Consider the following 18,612-nt stretch of genomic DNA (forward strand, 5'->3'; position numbering starts at 1 on the left):
ATGATACAAAGAGTTAGTCTCAAAGGTGCTGCAAGATCCTTTTGAATAAAAGACTAGCTATTGGCAAACTACTTAGAAGCCTTTTAAGACTAGACCAGCTTCCACAACAAAGGCCTGCCTGAATTAGAATGCTCTTACCTATCAAAGGCCAAACAACAGAGAAGGAGCCAACCTAGTGTTGCTTGGTAGTGAGTCCCAGCCTCTTGGAGCAGCCACCAAGAAGGCTCTCTCTTGTCTTTCCATTCACCAGCAATGGCTGGTACTGAGATAATAGCTTCCCTGAGTGTCTTAAAACCTGGGTTGGCTCATAAAGAAAAATGGTCTTTCAAACAGCCCAAATCATACATGGCTTTATAGATCATAACCAGAACTGTGATTGTGATAGAAAGAAACTGTATATTGTAACAATTAAATTGTATGCTCTCTGTTGCTAGTTGGACTATAATATTCTGGATCAGCTCATCTATCAGAATAAGAAGTAATTAATGGTATGTTTCACTGGTCAATTGATGATATGTATCACTGGTCAAACTAAGTCATGTGCCATTATGGTCAAATTTTCTAAAATGGTTGCAGTTGATATAACTAAAATGTATGGGTAATGCAGATACAAAAGTACAGTACACCCAACTGGGAACTTCAGTCTTCAGGAGAAGTGTAACCCCACCTGGCACCCATAAGATTGTTGTTTCCTGATTTGCAATTTGAATGGAAGGATCTATGTTCTCAAAAGAAGCTACTTCCAATAGAACAACCCTAGCATAGATGTCGAAGTCTCCCAGAACAGTATTTTTATTTTATCTTGCCTTTCTGCCAGTACTGGACCCAAAGTGGCATACAACATCTTGAAAACACAAAACAATTTGTAAAACCCTCTTAATATAAAAGTTAAAATACAATTAAACTAACTTTGATTTAAAAAACACCAGTTAAAGTATCATTACAAAGATATTTAAAACATAAAATAAAAACGCTACACCTCCTACCCATTAAAAACTCTGTCATCACCAAATGCCTCCATCTGCTTGCAGAAAGAGAGCAGGGAGGGGCCAATTGGGAGTTTTACAGTCTAAGAGCAGCCACAGAGAAGGATCTCTCTAGAGTCCTCATCAAAAGCTCTCCCCTGCAGATCTCAAAGCACATTAAGGTAATGGGATATGATTTTTCAAATAATCTAGACCCAAGTCTTTAAAGGTCAAAACCAGCACTTTGAATTCTGCATGGAAACGGACCGGTAGCCAATAGTTTTTTCAATTGGGGTGGTGCCACATGATTCCTGTACCCAGCCCCGGTCAACAGCCTGGCCACAGCATTTTGGACTTCCTGATGTTTCTGAACAGTTTTCAAAGGCAGCTCCATGTGGAACATGTTATAGTAGTCCAAATGGGAAGTAATCACAGCATATGTCACCATAGGCAGATCTAACCTCTCAAGAAACAGGTTCAGCTGGTGCACTAGTTTTAACTGTGCAAATGCATTCCTGAACATAGTAAAAACCGGAGTACCCAGGCTCAGATCTGAATCCAGGAGCACACCTGAGATTTCAGGGTGTGTGTGATCCCATCTAGCGCAAGTTGAATACCTATTCGTTGGTCTGCCTTTTGAACTGACCAGGGCCTCATTCCCACTTACAAATTAATGGACTGATGGATCAATTCGGCAGCAGAGCGTGGTTAACACTGCATTTGCCCCAATCACATTTTCTTGCTATTAAATAAAATAAAATAACCCACTTGTTGTTCACATTGACGAATGAATTGATTCAATTCATGAATTCAATTCTTCAAATCGATTCTTGAAATCAATTCCGATCCGCATCTGGTTCACACTTGCATGGAATTGATTTATCCAAAAATATGCAGCAAAAGATCAGCAGCAAAAAGATGGGGGTTAAATGAGTCCAGTGCATGCCCCCCCCCCTTTCCAAATCGCTTCAGCAATACAGTTCAAGTGTGAACCAGGGTCATTTAAACCACTTCAAACAGATTTGCAAACCGGTTTAAAACATAGTGGGAATGAGGCCCAGGAGTATCTCTGTCTTATGTGGATTAAGTTTCAGTTTGCTCACCCTCAACCAGTCCATTACAGACATCAGGCACTGGTTTAGTTAAAAAGAAGTTTCCTCAGCATCAGATGGAAAGGAGAAATAGAGTTGTGTGTCCTCAGCATACTGATGACACTAAACCCCACAGCTCTGGATGATTCCTTCCAGTGGTTTTATGTAAATATTAAACATCATGGAGAACAGAACCTGGGGCACACCTCAGCATAGTGGTCAGGGAGTTGAACAGGCATCCGCCAGCATCACATTACCTAGTACCCAGCTTGTTGGGGGCAATTAGCTTACACGTGAACCACTTAGAGATTGCTTAGTTCAGTATGAAGCGGTATAGTAATGTAGCTGCTATTGTTATTGCTATCACAGTCTGAGTCTGCCCATCCAAGCAAGACCAAAGGCACAGTTAAACAGTGCCCCTGAGCCCCATTTCAGAGAGGTGGCCCCAAAGAACATTATATTATGGCCAATGGTATAAAAAGTCACTGAGAGGTCCAGCAGAACCAACAGAGACCACTCCTCCTGTCTAGTTCTCTGCATAGGTCATCTACCAAGGCAACCAAAGCTGTCTCTATCTCAAACCCAGGCATGAGGCCAGACTGAATGGATCTAAATAATCCATTTCATTCAGGAATGCCAAGTTGAGGAGGTTCCAGTAGTATCCTCTGGACCATCCTGGTTAACTCAAAAAGGGAAAATGTTAGGAGAGATAAATGGAAGGATTCCAGATATAACACTCAGACCTGGAGGACTGAGAGATGCTGCCCCTGGCAGAGTTATGGTAGACTAATAGAACTAAGCTTCCCCACCCAGCCCAGTTTCATCTCCTGGAGAAGAGATTTGTTATTTCATCTCATCCAGTCAGACTTCCATGAATCAGGTCAGTATGCTTATCCTTGATCAGGACCTAAGGCCATTTTTTCCAACTGAATGACCTTGCATTCAACAGTAGCACTTTCACTGAGGATGATTCTTACCAAGATCATATACCTAATTTGGGAAACAATTTGGAAACAAATGTACCCTATTGTTCACCCCACACTTTTAATCACACTGCTTTCCTCTGCCATAACTCTCTCTGCCCTTCACTATTACAGTAACCATTCTCTAATTTACTCTGCTTCCTTGCTCCCTTTTGAAACACATCTGATGGGCAATACAAACTGGCAACTACACCATCCTCCCCACTTTTTGTTCACACTAGAAGTGGTTTTCCCAAAAGATTGTACCCTTTAGCGTCATCTCTCTCTCATACCAAACCCCATGTGATGCTTCCCTTTATGCCTCAAACCAAGGGAGCTGATGCAAGCTGGTAAAAAATGGCAGGAAGTGCCTAGTAGAAATATACTGAAACAGAGTCCTAGCACTGCAAGCTGTCTGAATTCTCTGGCCCTGAAGTCCTTCTGAAACAGCCACAGGTAAAAGGCAATAGAGCACACTCAAGGTCTACTTGGACAGAGTAAGAAGTCTCTTTCTCTTCTGGCAGATGTTTTTGGCTAATTATTCTAATTATAAAGACTAGCAAGTGCATGTGTTGCTCACATATTTGTTAAAAATAAATATATAAATAGTTCAGCAGCATCATAAAGTACAAGAAACTGTTCTCATGACTTTAGTGAAAATCTCTGTAGAGTGGAGCTTTTCTAAATTCTGCTCCATGTAAGTTTGGTAAACACATTCAGCCCGATCTTCTATGATATCGTGTCTCAAAGAGCCATTAATCTGCATTTTAGAAGATCAAGAGGTATAGGTAATCAGTGAAATGGTTGGCAGTGCTAGAGCTAGGGAACTGATAGACGACGTTTTTTCTCTATTCAAGGCCTCCATGTATACTCCATTGGAGATATTGCAGAGTTCTTCCAGGGCACTAGATACAGAAGAGACAAAGACAAGGAGAATCCAAGCAGATAGTTCTGGAGGCTACAAGTTGGGTTCACTACGCTGTTCTGGTATCCAGCTTGACTGCTATTTCTCTAGCCCCACATAAGAAAACCATACTGTCCATGGAAGTAGGAAAAGGAAGGTGGGCACAAAGTAGCTCAGCCTGAAGCTCAGGAAGACTCATGCAAAGGGGCCTCTCTGACAGGTGCAGTTGAAGATAGTGCAAATAGCCAGAACTGTGCAGAATATTGTTGGGAGTTCCTGATTTCTGGGATGATATATAGGTCCAAAACATCTAATTTGTAAACAATATCACCATTCATGATGACCAAGAATACAGAATCGTTTTCTTCTGCCTAGTGGATTCTTACAACAAAAGAGCAGAACCTGCCCACCAGCAGTGATCCTGTACTGCAAAAAACTTAAGACAATTCAGTATGGAGTTCACTGAGGCCTCGGTTTTGTCCAAATGCTGATGCTGTGTATGATCAGCCATTCACTCTGACCCTCAGTCACTGTAATGCGCACACACTCGGGCGCAGAGGCTGTGCTGCTCTCTAGGTTCTCTCTGTCAAAATTTCCATGCTCAAAGTGTCCAATGGGGGTATACCTGATACAGTGTTGCTTGCCCTTCTCAGTGCCCAACTCCACAAGCCCTGCCCGGAGATAGTCCCCTGGATGGTGTTCAGATCCTGTAAGGATTTGGATACGGAGGATACGGGCTGCCTGCTTAAACACAATTGTGAAAGAATTGCCAGCAGAGGGGGCCTTGCCCCAGAAATAGTCTGCCATGTTGCTATAAGCCTTATAGGGTAAGTAATTCTCAAACGTCACAATATCTGTAACCATATCTGCAGGGGGATTGTCTGGGAATCTAGAAAGGTCTTCTTCAAAGTCTTCATCTTTCAGCTTGTTTGTTGTGCCCTGGAAGGAAGAATAGTGCCCAATATGCTGGAAGAGGGATGGTTTGAAACGAATCACCTCCTTTTGCGTAAGGAGGAGGCGAAAGTGTACAAGAAGCCAGTCACATGGCATCTCTTGGTAAAAGAGCATGAGGAAATGAGCCAGCTGGGGAAGATCACTGGAATGGTAGAGCTTGCCAATGTAGCCAAGCTTGGAAAACTCCAGGGTAACCCAGTAGGAGCCTTTGAGGGAAGCCAGCCTCATTTGGATAGCTGTGAAAAAGGACTTGGAGCAATGGACATCGTCTTCAATCATGAGGAAGTAGGTAGAAAGGTTGGCTGCAAAGTTCATGAGGTAGGCATAATCCACATTCTGCTTTGATCTGAATTGCACACGGTCTTCAGCATCATTGAAGTTCCTCTTTAGGTCTTCCAGGGAAGGGTAATACTCAGAAGGAGCATGGATAAGTAGCAAGTGGCCCAGCAGAAGCTGAGGAGCAAATCTCTTGGCAATCTGCTTGACCATTTGTGCATTCCATTCCTGGTCTGGATCAGCTAAGTGCACCACTATCACCATCTTCCTCAGCTCTTCTTGCGTTGATTGTTCAAAAACAGACTTCAGGGTCTCTAGGAGATAGTTCTCTCGCTTCCGTTTGACAGAACAAAGCCCCACTGTCAGGAACTCTGAAATAGAAAGGTGTACAACTCATGAATGTGAAGATGTGCTAGGGATGCTTATAGTATGGAAAGTGTGAAATTTAAAGAAACAGTATTTGGCATCTGAATCAATGCCTTGAAATGGCACACTTTCTGAAGAATTCAGGGTCACCAGATGAAGGTGACTGGCAGTAGACCAAGGACAAGCAAATAGAAGTGCTTTCTCCCATGAAAAATAACCAGTATTAAGAATCTGTTCTCACCAGGTGTGATGATTATTCCAAATTAAAGTGATTTTAAAAGTTAGAAAATACAAAAAGCAGCCTTCCTCAGTCTAGTTTACTCAATGTGATCAATGGCCACACTGGCTGAAGATGGGCATCATGACCCTACATATCTGAAGGGCAGCAGGTTGTGGGAAAACCTGTTGTATAGGGATAAACAGACCAGGATCAACTGGCAGATCTCTGGGGGATTTGAAGTAGATCTCAAACAGAATTTGAGAAATTACTATGTACTGACAATATTAATTTGATTTCAAAAATATATAAATTGCTAGAATTTTGATAAGGTATATAGCAACAGCCACAAAGATTAGTATACAAAAGATACTGGAAAAAATAACAAGATTACAAGTATTATTGATTGGATGGAGAAACTAATGGCAGAATTAGCTGTGCTAACAAATTTAGTAAAAGAAAACTCAATAGAAACTTATTTATAAGTATGGAAACCTTTTACAGACTATGTATAGCAACAAAAAGAGACATTGTAACTTTAGGCTTTGCTATATAGAAAGAATCTTTATTGTGATATAAGAAAAAATAGTAAATATAAAAGATCTAATTTAGAGAGGAGTAACATCAGATTTAAGTTAATACAACACAGTCAGAGAAAACTGGGAAGTGATTTTAATGGGATAAGGGAGGACTAGTAATTTTTTATTGCTTGTCTTATTTTGTCCTATTTTCATTTTGTATTATGTGTTTAGTATTTGTTTATTATCTTTGTCCTGTTGTTGAACATACTGAATGTGATATTAAAATTTATTATTTTTTTTATTTTGAATTAGATCAGCAATGGTTTCTGACTCATAATTGTTTAACAATTGCAGTAGAAAATTCAATTCAAGCTTCCCTAAATCTGAATCAGGTGTACTCCAGAGCGAAGAGGGTTGCACTTCTCCATTTTAACTTCCTCTGGAGCTTTAAAGGGCCAAAACACAGTGGTGTAGCCACCACTTTGTGCAGTCAGAAGTGATACCAGGTCACTCCTGCTCACCTGTCATGCCATTTTCAGTGAGTGGAGGGTTCTTGATATTTTCAAACAGAATTTACCAAACAGCATTTTAAAATGTTTGAAGGACAACTGAGGCTTTAAAAAAAAAAGTAATGCAGGGCTGTGGGGTTCCAAAGAACTACACTGGATCCACCCAAAAATGCAGCTTGCAGGTCATGCTTTCCCATTACACTCCGACATTATATTGTTGAAATGAAGACAAGAAAGACAAGAAGAGAGAGGGTTGTGTACCAAAGGTCTGTCTACCTGTGTGTGCGAAATATGGGGGAGGTGAGGAAGGACAGAAGTGGATTTATTGTGGAAGACCTGTGAGCTCAGCTCTCTAAACAAATTCAGGATCAGAATTCTTTCATTCTGAGTGTTTGCCTTTTGCATCAAGCTCCAGATGGTGGTTCTTGGTGTCTCAATGAAATAAAAAGTAGATCCTTCAAAGCAGTCTGAAGTCTGCTAACTGAAATGTGTGTTGAGATGGGCGAGTAGGGGAGGGCTACTGCCTTCATGTCAGCTTCCCAGAATCATCTGGCTGGTTGTTGTGATGAACAGGATAATGGATTAAATGGCCTTTTATCATTCTCTTTCTCCCTCCCAGGGGAACTCTTTTTATGTTCTTATAGTTATTTCATGCATCTGATGAACATGTTTCCTCCCACAAAGAAGGGCACCACAAGACCTTTTTATTGTTTCTGCCACAACAAAACCATTAATATTGACAGTGCTAAGGCAAGTTTTGCCTTCATTTGCTCTGATCAGTTCTAAGACACCCTGCATTGAATTAAGCTGCTTTGAAAATCTGTTCAATGTGATGCAACGTGAAAAAGATGAGCTAGAAATACCTCATACTCCATACAGTATCTGCTGATGCGGTTTCAATGTAGTGAAGCCATTACATGTTTTAGTGTGAACTTGAAAAGAGCTGCTTAAAAATCTATCCTCAAATAGGATAAGTGCCTTTAAATTTCAGGTTAAATCCTCAGTGCATTCACCAGCCCACTCACATGGAAGGCTCCAACCGCCACTGATAATACTCAGACTAGAGTAGATCCACTGAATCATGTTCTGAATAGTAAGTCAACACTTTTATAAATCCACTTGGAAGAAGGGGAGCATGATTTTGTGCTTTACCTCAGGCAGCAATTAATTGTTTTAGGCTGACCCTGGCAAGAACAACTCCCTTCCTTTCAAGGAATTATAGTAAATAAAATAAACTATGGGATTATATATACTGTATTACAGTATTTTCATGCCTCCACTGGGTGGCAGTGTGGGGTCAGAAATGGACAGGAAAGCCCTCCCATTAGCTCTATTACTCCACCACTGAGGATTTCTGGAAGTTGTAGTCCTACAAAAGTAACTTTCCCAACTTTCCCTTTTGATTCTATTTGCCTGTTGGAGGTATGTGCAGAACTCACTTTTCTGGAGTGGTGGCATGCCAGCAAGATAATGATAAGAAACATTCAGGAAGCTGGTAGCATTGCTTAGCCTTTGAAGGCTATGACGGTTCTGTTTGGCATGAAGCTGGTGAAGGCCCACATCCTGAGCCCATTGCCGCACTTCCTTCTGTGAAGAAACAGTTTGTCAGAAATAGTTAGAAACTTACACCGTATGTCAGAGAGCATCTGCCTCCTGTCAGCAAATACCCTTGATTAGACTTCCCTATGGTCCAGCACAGCCATACTTGCTAGGTGTGGACAGAACTGTGTGAACTGTATTCCAGAAAGAATACAATTTCCCAAGATCTGCTGCACCTCTAGATTACGAGAACGGGGTAGTCTAAAAGGAAAAAATATATATCTTCTGATGGGTATAAAGCATGATTTCTTGTGATACTATTGCTGTTGCTTCCGTGTCTACTCGCTCCATTCTCCATTTGTAGCAATTTATTGGACGTGCACGGGGTTTTTTCTAAAGGTTAAACTGGACCAATGGTTTGCTGAGGTAGTTCTATGGTTTAAAGGGCAAATTTTTCCCTCTGAACTTTTTTTTACAGTCATAGAGCAAAAGCGCTGTTTCACTAATGCACTATAACTTGAAAGAAATAATAAGAAAAAGAAAGCAGGAAAAGAGAAGGGAATTAAAAATAAATTCCCACATTATGGTGGGAATGAAATGTTGCAGCTATTTCTGAGAACTGTGAGAAAATAGTCTGAGGTTGCATCTACAGTGTAGAAATAATGCAGTTTGACACCACTTTAATTGCCAAGACTCCATCCTACAGAATCCTGGGATTTGTAGTTTTATGAGGCACCGGCATTGTTTGGCAGGAAAGGCTAAAGATCTTGTAAAACTACAAATCCCAGGATTCTATAGCATGGAGCTACAGCACTTAAAGTGGTACGATACTGCATTACTTCTGTAGTGTAGCTGCAGTCTGGGACAACTGAAATGTCAGGTATTTAACCACCACCACCTCAAGAAGTACATATGTGCATATATACATATACACCTATATACATGTATGTATTTATATATACATATATATGTGTGTATATATACAGACACACATATATATACACATATATGTACATGCATATATATATATATATACACACACACATATGTATATATGTGTGAATATATATTCATCTATGAACATATATATATATATATATATATATATACACACACGTATGTGCATGTGTACATATATATGTGCATATATATATATATATATGCATATATGTATATATGCATATACACATATATACATGTTTATACAAACTCCCAGATACAAAAAGTAATAACAATAAACTACAGGCTTGCAAGCAGAGCAATCAGAGCAATGGAATTAAATATTTGCACATGACTGAGGCAAGAGGTTGTCTGGGGAGATCAAGTGGGGGGAAATCCCCCCCATTGCCCATTTAGAGGTGGACAGCGGGGGCAAGAGGCATGAGCAGGTTCATTCTTACCCTTCACCCCTTGCTGTTTCTCCCTTTGAAACAGCTTCTGTTCCTCACGTGAGCTTGAGAAGTCCCTAGGTGACCCGGAAGCCGAGCCACTGAAGAGGATCATAGGAATTGAAGTTTTAAATGACGGGGGTTATCCCAGGGCAGAAGTGAAGATATATTCCATACCAAAACCAATTCAAGCTGACTTCGTATTCACATGCAAAAAAGGACTTGTAACTTCAATGTTTTCTGAATTTACGTGATCTTGAAATGACTCTTGGATGCGTCCGCATTGGCCCGGCATTGCCTGCGATCTTGTGTGATTGTCTTTCACAAAATAACGCAAACCCAATGGATAATACCAAATTGGTGCTACTTTAACCTTCCAATTTAACCCCGTATGACAGTTTGGATACGGATGGCTTTCAGTTCTTTTCATTACTCTTGCCTGCACTGCCACTTTCTCTGCTTACAGCCTGCTTTCTTAGATTTTAGATTGTCTATAAAATGTCTCTAGATTTGAACTGTCCTGTCCCAAACATGGCAGTTATTTTCTATGGGCAACTCTCACTTCTGGACAGGAGATTGCTATTGTGGAATGGTTGAAAATATCTAAAGCAGAATTGGAAAAAGCAGAAACTGGGGATTATCTAAAGAAATCTACAGAAGACACTGGAGATGCTTTTCAAGATGCTCCAAAGATGGTTGTTTTACTAGTAAAGAAAATTTTCTCAGTAGAGAAGCCTGATACATTTCAGCCTGTATATATTTTTATGATCTCAGAGACTATTTAGATAAAAAGTCCAGAAATGAGGAATTCTCAGACCATTTACTGCCCAGAGAAAAGATGTCTTTGCTAACAAACAATGGTCTTTTGAGCAAATTGAAATGTATGTCCATTTTTTTCTGTGAGTAAAGACATGTGCATGTATGCACCTTCCAAACTGCCTGTCAGCTCTTAGTGGCTCCATAAATTTCATGGAGTTTTTTAGGCGAGGAAGTTAGGTATTATTCACTAACATGAGTAATGGAAATGTTTTACTTTTAAAACATAAGAGCAACAAGATAGGCATGGATAGATCTTCTGGATATTTACTTTCTCTTTTCACGTTCAGGACAAAACGCACATGGTGTGCTTACCATTGCAGAATCCTCTTGGGGCCAGGAAGACAGATTTATGACAAGCAGGAACACCAGCAGGGAAATGACCACTGTGAGTGACCGCCTCAGAAAGCACCGCATGGCAACTGTTAGCCTGGGAAAGAATGTTCCTTGCTGGAGGCTAGTGACTCCACAGGCACTCTGGACTCAACCTGTCAGCTGGGAAAACTAATAAAAAAGAGCATGATGGAGTAAAGCAGGACTGGGAACTATGCGACCTTCAAGATACTGTTGAATTGCAATGCCCAGCATTCCTCATCATTGGTTATGCTGACTAAGGTTGCTGGGAGCTGCAGCTCAACAGCATATGGAGGATCTCATCATTCTCATTCTTGCAGTAAAGCTTCAGCCAGTATGCTGATTTTGTCCATGTGTCAAGAAATCTTGCAGTTCTCATATGCTTTTGTACATAACTTTTGCCTTATACACATAAATGTATAATTATTTTTATAGTTATTATAAAAAGAACAAAGTAAAAGAGGTAATTAGAAAAGTTCTAAAAACAGAACTTCTCTAGAAGTTCTCAAAAAGGAATGTACGGTATTACTATTCAATGGACTAATAAAACACCCAGGGCTTGACTGGTTGCAAAGCTTATTTTAGAATTTCTAGATTTTCCATCACATGTTTTTTTTTAAAATTTTCATACTTTATGTAATGGAAATACCACAATCCAAAACCAAAACCAAAACCAAACAAAAAACCAAAACAACCCCCCCAAACCTCAGCGATATACACAGAAGAGAGTACCTACAGTACAAAGTCCAAAATCTAACAGAGTGTTAAATGTGCTCAGCCTCACTTCTGTGTTGAATAATACCCAGTATATTTAGAACAAAACGGAAAAGACACAGGAAACAGGAAGTCTGGGCTGAGCTGGTTATAAAATAAAATCTTGGTAACTTCTCTAGAGACAAAAGGGAGATGTTACTATATAACGGACCTGTAAAACACCCAGGGCATAACTGGCTACAAAGGTTCTCTCTCTCTCTCTCTCTCTCTCTGGCTTTGCTTCGCGAACGAAGATTCAGGAAGGACTCATCCCGCGCTTTGTACAAGCGTGTTGGTGACTAAAAAGGCCAATCTGGGACAAACAGGTCCGGTTGCAGAAAGCACAGCGGAAAGTCTCCTTGGGTGATGTTTCCGGGTTGCGGTTCTTTCTGCGTTGTCGTTTCTCTTCGAGACTCATTTGCCGTGAGCTTTCGAAAAAGGCTGCAGCATTGTGGATAGTGCGTCTCTATGCCTCCCGATGTGAGGCCAGGGTGGACCATGACTGACTTTCTCAATCCTGGTCACAAAAAAGCTCAATTATCCAACATTCTGCAGGCCAATTTTGCATAATTTAGTCCACTATGACTAATGAAACTGTAATCCAAGGATGGTCAACAGGACCATCTCATGGGCCACAGAAGATTCTGCCCATTTTTATGTCTCTTTCACTCCCCTCATGGGTCCTTGGACCCATCCAAGTTGTTTATTCTTGCTCTAATCCATGTTTACTGGAAATTATAGAATTTTAGAGCTATGGGGGACATTGAAGGTCGTATAATCCAAAACTTACTCAGTGAAAGAATCATCAGCATCCCTAACAGATGGCTGCACAGCCTGCATCCTGGGACAGAGGTAATTTTTCATTCCAGTGATTCTGCTCTGAACTGCAATGTCCCCAAATGGATGAGAAATGGGTGTGAATGTGACTAATTTGTATCCTATCTTCCTAAATCAGTAGTGGCTGTTCAATTAATGTACAACAGTGTAAATTTAAACAGAAGAAGCAAGAAGTGGTTGACAGTCCCCACCCACAACCAATGTCATATGCTTATACAAACACATCTAAAAATGCCGAGAGCATGTTGCGCCTAAATGGACTTTCCATTTTTTTTATAGAAGGATTGGAGAGAGTGTCGCAGCATGTTGAGAGACGGTTTGCTTGTTCCTTTCCAGCTGCAAATTGCCTTGTGGATGAAAATTAAAATGGACAAAGTACTTTTTTTGACAATAATGGGAACCCAGGGGCCTGCAGAATAGATCTATGGCTATATAGAATAGATTTGGAGGATAGGCCTAGCAACATACTAATGGTCTTCCCTCAATCTTATCTTCTCCAGGTAAACATCCCCAGTTCTTCCAGCTATTTCTTTTACTATCCTCCTTTCTCCACATTTCTGAGGTTTCATTAAGCAATAGTTGCATGGCATCAGTCCTATCTTTATAGTCTGAATTCTATGTCCAGCATTAAATTCTGCACCTTACCTGTGCAGAGAACATAGGATACAAAGAAATTAAATTTTGTTTGTAAATTACAAATTTATCAGACAGATACAGCCATCAAATAAAATGTCTGTCAGGGAAATGACAATTTGTACATATGGACGATCAATTCACTTAAATATTGCTACCGTATTGGAAGCTAGCTACATTAAAGCGACTCATGTTTGGACCCAGCATTTCTGTTTAATGGCACTGTTCCCGATTAAGATGGCCAATTTTAATTTGCCCAGCAATATAGAGCTTAAATCATCATCTGCATCCTCCATATGAATTATTTAGCCACTAGAATCAGGATTGATATTGATCACTTAATGGTGCAGAGGACTGAAAGCTGTTGGTTTTACCTAAAGGAAAAGAAAAGACATTTGGAATTTTTGAATATAGATACCTTCAGCCTTGGAGACTGTTTTTCAATTATCTAACTTACTATAAAAATTCATTTATGAACTTGCAATTTATGCAGCAAGGCTCACATATTTACTGTTGATGGAAATTTCCAAAGAGACAAAAGTACTGGGAGAGTATACTTGTACATGTTTAGAAAATTACACCACATATATTACCTTTGATAGCTTTCTTAGATGTTATAAACAAAGAAGCAGTATCATGAATTAAGAGGAAGCTGAATGACTTTACTAGCATTAAAGCTCCAAAATCTAAGCAGTAAGTAAAAATCTTCCTATTATTCAAGGATGTTATGATACACTAAGTGAAATATTAATTATGGATAAAAATTTTATATCAGTTAAGACCTGTTGCTAAATTGATGTTTAATGATGCCAGCCTGTTCTAAGAAAATCAACTTGAGAAAACTCAGATTGTCTTCAATGGCACCCTCTGATTATATAGTACTGTATATATATATTTACTGAACTCTTTTGTACATAGACATAACAAAACCTTTGTTATACCATTTTAGTATTTGCTCAGAAAAAGGCTTCAGGCAATGTAATGCGACTGGGGATAATGTATATATCCATTTATAAATCTAGAAATTTTAGTCAAAATGTTGACCCCACAAAACCTGGGTCAAAGTACTGTCCTTTCACTCTTATTTAAAAAGACAAAACCCTGGTGAAAGATGTGAGTTTAATCCATCCTAGGACCACCTAAAAGAAGCACCTCCACCCCTGCTTTCTCTTCATCCAGACTTTAGGGTGAACACAAACACTTATGCCTACTGAAACTTTGTAAGTTCTTTGCTATCGTTTTCCTTTGCTTCATCCTTTACATCTTTTGTTACAGGCCACCAAAGAGTTTATTCCACGGGGACCATTTGTACCTCCATCCTGATCATGATTGAAATATCCACATCCTGCAAAAGCGTGCAAATGATTTTCACACACAGAACACCATAACTGAAATGTATAAATGCAACAGTACTAGCATGTAATACTTCCTAGAATATGGTGCCTAGAAGGTGTAATTCTCTGCCCACTTGCTTGGTTAGGGCCTGCTCCTGAGAGCACTATCTGTGACATCGTGGTAAAAAGCAATCCAGCAATAAAGTCTGTTAGTCCAAGTGAGCAAACATTGCTGACACCTTAGTATTAAGCTCTGTTTTACTAAATGATGGTATAAGAAGGAGTGGTGCTACAGCAGCTTCTACACTGGTAGAGTTACAAGTAACATAAGAAGTAAAGTTGGAATGGCTGAATACATTACAATACCCTTTAGCATGTTCCAAAACCCTGAAAAAATATTTTTAAAATATCTGTGAACATTGTTTTTTTTATATATATATATACCGCTGTTCCAAAGATCATAACGGTGAACAGCAAGTAAGCTAATTAGCAAGTAAGCTAATTTGCCCCCAACAGTCTGGGTACTCATTTTAGCGACCTCGGAAGGATGCAAGCCTGAGTCGAGCTTGGGCCCTTTTGCTGGTCTTGAACTCGCAACCTTGTGGTTTTGAGTGAATGGCTGCAGTACAGGCATTTAACCACTGCGCCACCAGGGCTCCTTCTTTGTAGTGTATTGCTTGGCTTGTGCAGGTTGCAATCTAAAGAACTACTAGTTAAATCTTCCTCTTCCCCTATATTGTCTGTCAAAGTAACATATAAAATATTAACATCAAAATTATTGAACTGTCCAGTTTAATCAGAATTTAGCCTTAAGACCCATCAACAGAAAAAATTCCAGGACTGAACTAGAGTCTCATTATTTTCTACCATGTCTTTTATGTACCAAAAGATTTCAGCACTGACAACTTATTGCCTTTTATATTATCTGTAAATACACAAAAACCTGTCCAAACCTGCACCTGTCAACACTGCAAATTCAAACAAGGAAATCTGAAGCGATTTCTCCAAGGTGTTCCTTTCTGACTGTCATCCCACTGTGACAAACCCTGAACAATGAATAGTACTAAGACAAGACCAGCTATCCTAATTTGGTGCATACCTTTCAACCATTTTCCTATACTATATGTAATATACAACACACATTATTATAGATTAATCAAGTGACCTAAGAATGATATTAAGAAATCAGCTAATCACATCCCATTAAATGCCTGGCTGCAAATAAAGTTTGTAAGCTGATGGTAAGAAGTTGAAAAAAAAATTGTGGCTAGGCAGGTATCACTGGGCTGAACTTTCCTTGTAAGGTGTGTCACAACCAAGACCAGATTAAGTGGATTTGAATACTAGAGCAGTTCCAAACAGAGATCCCCTTTTGTGTGTGACAGCTATTTTAGGAATAGTGACACAGAAATTAAATCAAATAATGGACAATAAATAAACATATTAATTATGATATTAAATGCATCTGAGGAAGTAGACTGACGTCTATGAAAGCCCATGCTGTGAACTTCTTTCTTACAACGTGGAGTTGAAGGCTTTCATGGTCAGCATCCATAGTTTTTTGTGGGAGTTTTGGGCTATGTGGCCATGTTCTAGAAGAGTTTTCTTCCTGACATTTCGCCAGCATCTGTAGCTGGCATCTTACTTTCAGTTAGTCTCAAAGGTGCTACAAGATTTCTTTACATACTAATAGTAAATGCAATCATCCTCCTAGCCCCAGATCTATAGAAAAAGCCATCTTTGGTATTCCTCTGCAGTTTATCACACGGGAGGAATTTCTCTTTAATTTCGAATGAAAAGAAAGTGGGGGCAGAATGCATTCACGTGAATTTGCTAGTTCAGCGAATTTACATGAATTCGAATTGCATTTGAACTGACTTCCCATTGCCTGAAAACAGCTATTCATTGCCCAAAATTGCATGTGGCAGTCTATCACGCAATAACGTTAAACCCCATGATTGCATTTGGATTGCCATTGGATTATATTTCCAATTTCCCTTGTCTGATAAACTCCTCAGAAGCAACAGAACCAGCAGCACAGTGCACAAATCCAGTTCGCACACAAAAGTGTGGAAGTAAGAACTACCCAATTGCTGAGAAGGAAGCACAGGCCTAATTCCCACTATGGATTAAACCGGATCATGATTCCAAATACAGTAATTGGGTTTAAACCACCATGGTTCCCACTTAACTCGAATTGCTGAAGTGATTTGGAAAGTGGGGGGAGGGGGGGCATGGTTTTTACCCATTTAACCCATGTCAAAAAGACACTGGTAAAATGGAGTGTATTTTGGGCTAAATGGATTCATTTAGAAATAAAGTGACTCAGCCCAAGAGGGAACCAGGTGGATTTGAATCTGCCCTGGTTCCCACTGGCAGCAGCTTTGCCCCAGCTTCTCCACCCTGGCCATGCCTCCCTCCATCCCCGGCCTTCTTCCCAGCCTACCTCCTCCATCCCTCAGGCCTCTCCAATGCTCAGCCTGGCCTCTCCGCCTGGGCCTTCCCACAGCCGCTCTGGCACTGCCCTTGTTCTGGTGCAAAGATAATGGAATCATGTTTGGGGCCAAACCGAATCATAGATTCGGTTTGGAACCTGGCTTAACAGGTAAGTGGGAATTAGGCCACAGAAAGCATGTTAAACCCATTCACTGACATTGTTCAATATGTGGGCTTCCTATCTTTCCACTACCCTCCACTTTTCCTAGCATTTTTGTGTGGGGGGGAAAGTGGTACATAAACTAAATAAAAAGAAGAGGAGGAGGAGGAGGAGGAGGAGGAAGACCTGATCTTCAAGAAACCATGGCTGGTGATAAAAACAGTCTTGTATTCAAGGTGAAGAAAGCTTATTTTGCCCCCACTCATCGGCGAAGTCCTACATGTTTGGCGGAGGAATGTCTCCAAACTTTCAACTCCAGCAAGATTTTCTCTGCATCTGCACTGGAGCAATAAATCTGGTTTGAGAGAGCTGTAATTGCCCCGGCTCCATGCTACGGAATTCTGGGAATGGTAGTTTGTTGTGGCACTGGAGCTGATGGAAATAATATGATATTAGTAGTCAATACAAAGCAATTTTCATTCCTAAAACAGATTAAATTTTTCAAACATATTTTAAAAGAAAAATGGCATTCTAAAGGAGACCAAACAAACAAACAAACAAATAAATATATAAAACTTTTAGATCAGAAACAAATATACTCAAAGAGTGGAGCTCTGCTGCAGCAACAAACTACCATTCCCAGAGTTCCATAGCATGGAGCCCTGGCAGTTAAAAGCGCTCTCAAACTGGATTTATGGTTCTGGGGCAGACATTCCCCATCCTTGGACTTTTGGGTCCAAAACACACTGCAGAAATAATCCAGTTTGAAACCGCTTTAACTGCCGCGGCTCAGTGCTAGGGAATCTTGGGAACTGTAATTTTGTGAGGCATTTAACTTTCTCTTCAGAGAGAGCTCTGGTGCTATGATAAACTACAATTCCCAGGATTCCCTAGCACTGAGTCAGGGCAGTTAAAGCGGTCTCGAACTGGATTACTTCTACAGTGTGTTTTGGACCTCGGTTATAGAGTCTCAAAGCTGCTACTACAAGGTCTCTGGACATATAGAGGCAATGCTACCTAAGGCGCCCTTTTCTGTACCTTGCTGCTCCTTCGTCCGGCTGCCAAGAAGGGGCCACTTTGGGAAGCCTCCCAGGTAGAAAGGCAACCTCTTTCTTTCTTTCTTTCTCTGGCGGCCCCTCAGGGCTCCCTTGAAGAGCAGGACATCAGGCGGCCTCTGAGAAGCAGCAACGCCCGGCTCCCCAGCGCTCCTCCTCCTCCGCCGGCTAAGCCATTCTGCATCCACACTGGAGAAATAACCCGGTTTGGCACCGCTTTAACTCTATCTGGCTCAAGGCTATGGAATTCTGGGAGTTGGAGCTTGTTGGCGACCTGATTCTTAGTCCTGCCCAAAATGGAGGGCCTTTTGGAATTTCTCTTGGGCAAAGGTTGCTCTGGACAGGCCCTTTCCTCTTTCTGTCCTGACTCTCCCCCTGTTTCTGAGCCCCTTCCTCCCTGGGATTGGGGCGCTTGCCTCCCCTCGTGGGAGAAACTCCCAGCAGGGATGTAGCCAGGGGGGGATCTGGGGGTCCGGACCCCCCCCCTTCCATTAGAAAAATGAATGGTGTGTGCTGCTGCGCCGCCGCACTCAAGCCCCATG

General features: G+C 40.7%; 1 protein-coding gene across 2 annotated transcripts; it reads right to left on the reverse strand.

The window, feature by feature from the left end:
- On the reverse strand, positions 1 to 18,180 carry LOC121927656 (alpha-1,6-mannosyl-glycoprotein 4-beta-N-acetylglucosaminyltransferase-like). 2 transcript variants are annotated; one of them, XM_042461462.1, is made up of 4 exons: positions 18,033 to 18,180; positions 10,824 to 11,012; positions 8,205 to 8,352; positions 1 to 5,523 (listed from the first exon to the last, which is right to left on the reverse strand). In XM_042461462.1, exons 2-4 carry the CDS (start codon positions 10,923 to 10,925, stop codon positions 4,382 to 4,384), a joined length of 1,392 nt encoding a protein of 463 aa, XP_042317396.1. In that variant the 5' UTR covers positions 10,926 to 11,012; positions 18,033 to 18,180; the 3' UTR covers positions 1 to 4,381. The 2 variants fall into 2 exon arrangements, with proteins under 2 accessions (XP_042317396.1, XP_042317397.1); XM_042461463.1 differs by lacking the exon at positions 18,033 to 18,180 and having other exon boundaries at positions 10,824 to 11,043.
- Between the last annotated feature and the right edge of the window lie 432 nt (positions 18,181 to 18,612).

This window comes from Sceloporus undulatus, chromosome 4 (genome assembly GCF_019175285.1).
Source record: "Sceloporus undulatus isolate JIND9_A2432 ecotype Alabama chromosome 4, SceUnd_v1.1, whole genome shotgun sequence".
Classification (NCBI taxonomy): domain Eukaryota; kingdom Metazoa; phylum Chordata; class Lepidosauria; order Squamata; family Phrynosomatidae; genus Sceloporus; species Sceloporus undulatus.

Bases quoted from the DNA above. Each gene is read 5' to 3' on its own strand.
- LOC121927656 (XM_042461462.1), bottom strand. From the start codon at position 10,925: ATGCGGTGCTTTCTGAGGCGGTCACTCACAGTGGTCATTTCCCTGCTG. The intron at 8,353-10,823 runs GTAAGCACACCA...GTTTCTTCACAG, and splicing joins CCCAAGAGGATTCTGCAATG to AAGGAAGTGCGGCAATGGGC. The intron at 5,524-8,204 runs GTGAGTTCTGCA...TTTCTATTTCAG, and splicing joins CATGCCACCACTCCAGAAAA to AGTTCCTGACAGTGGGGCTT.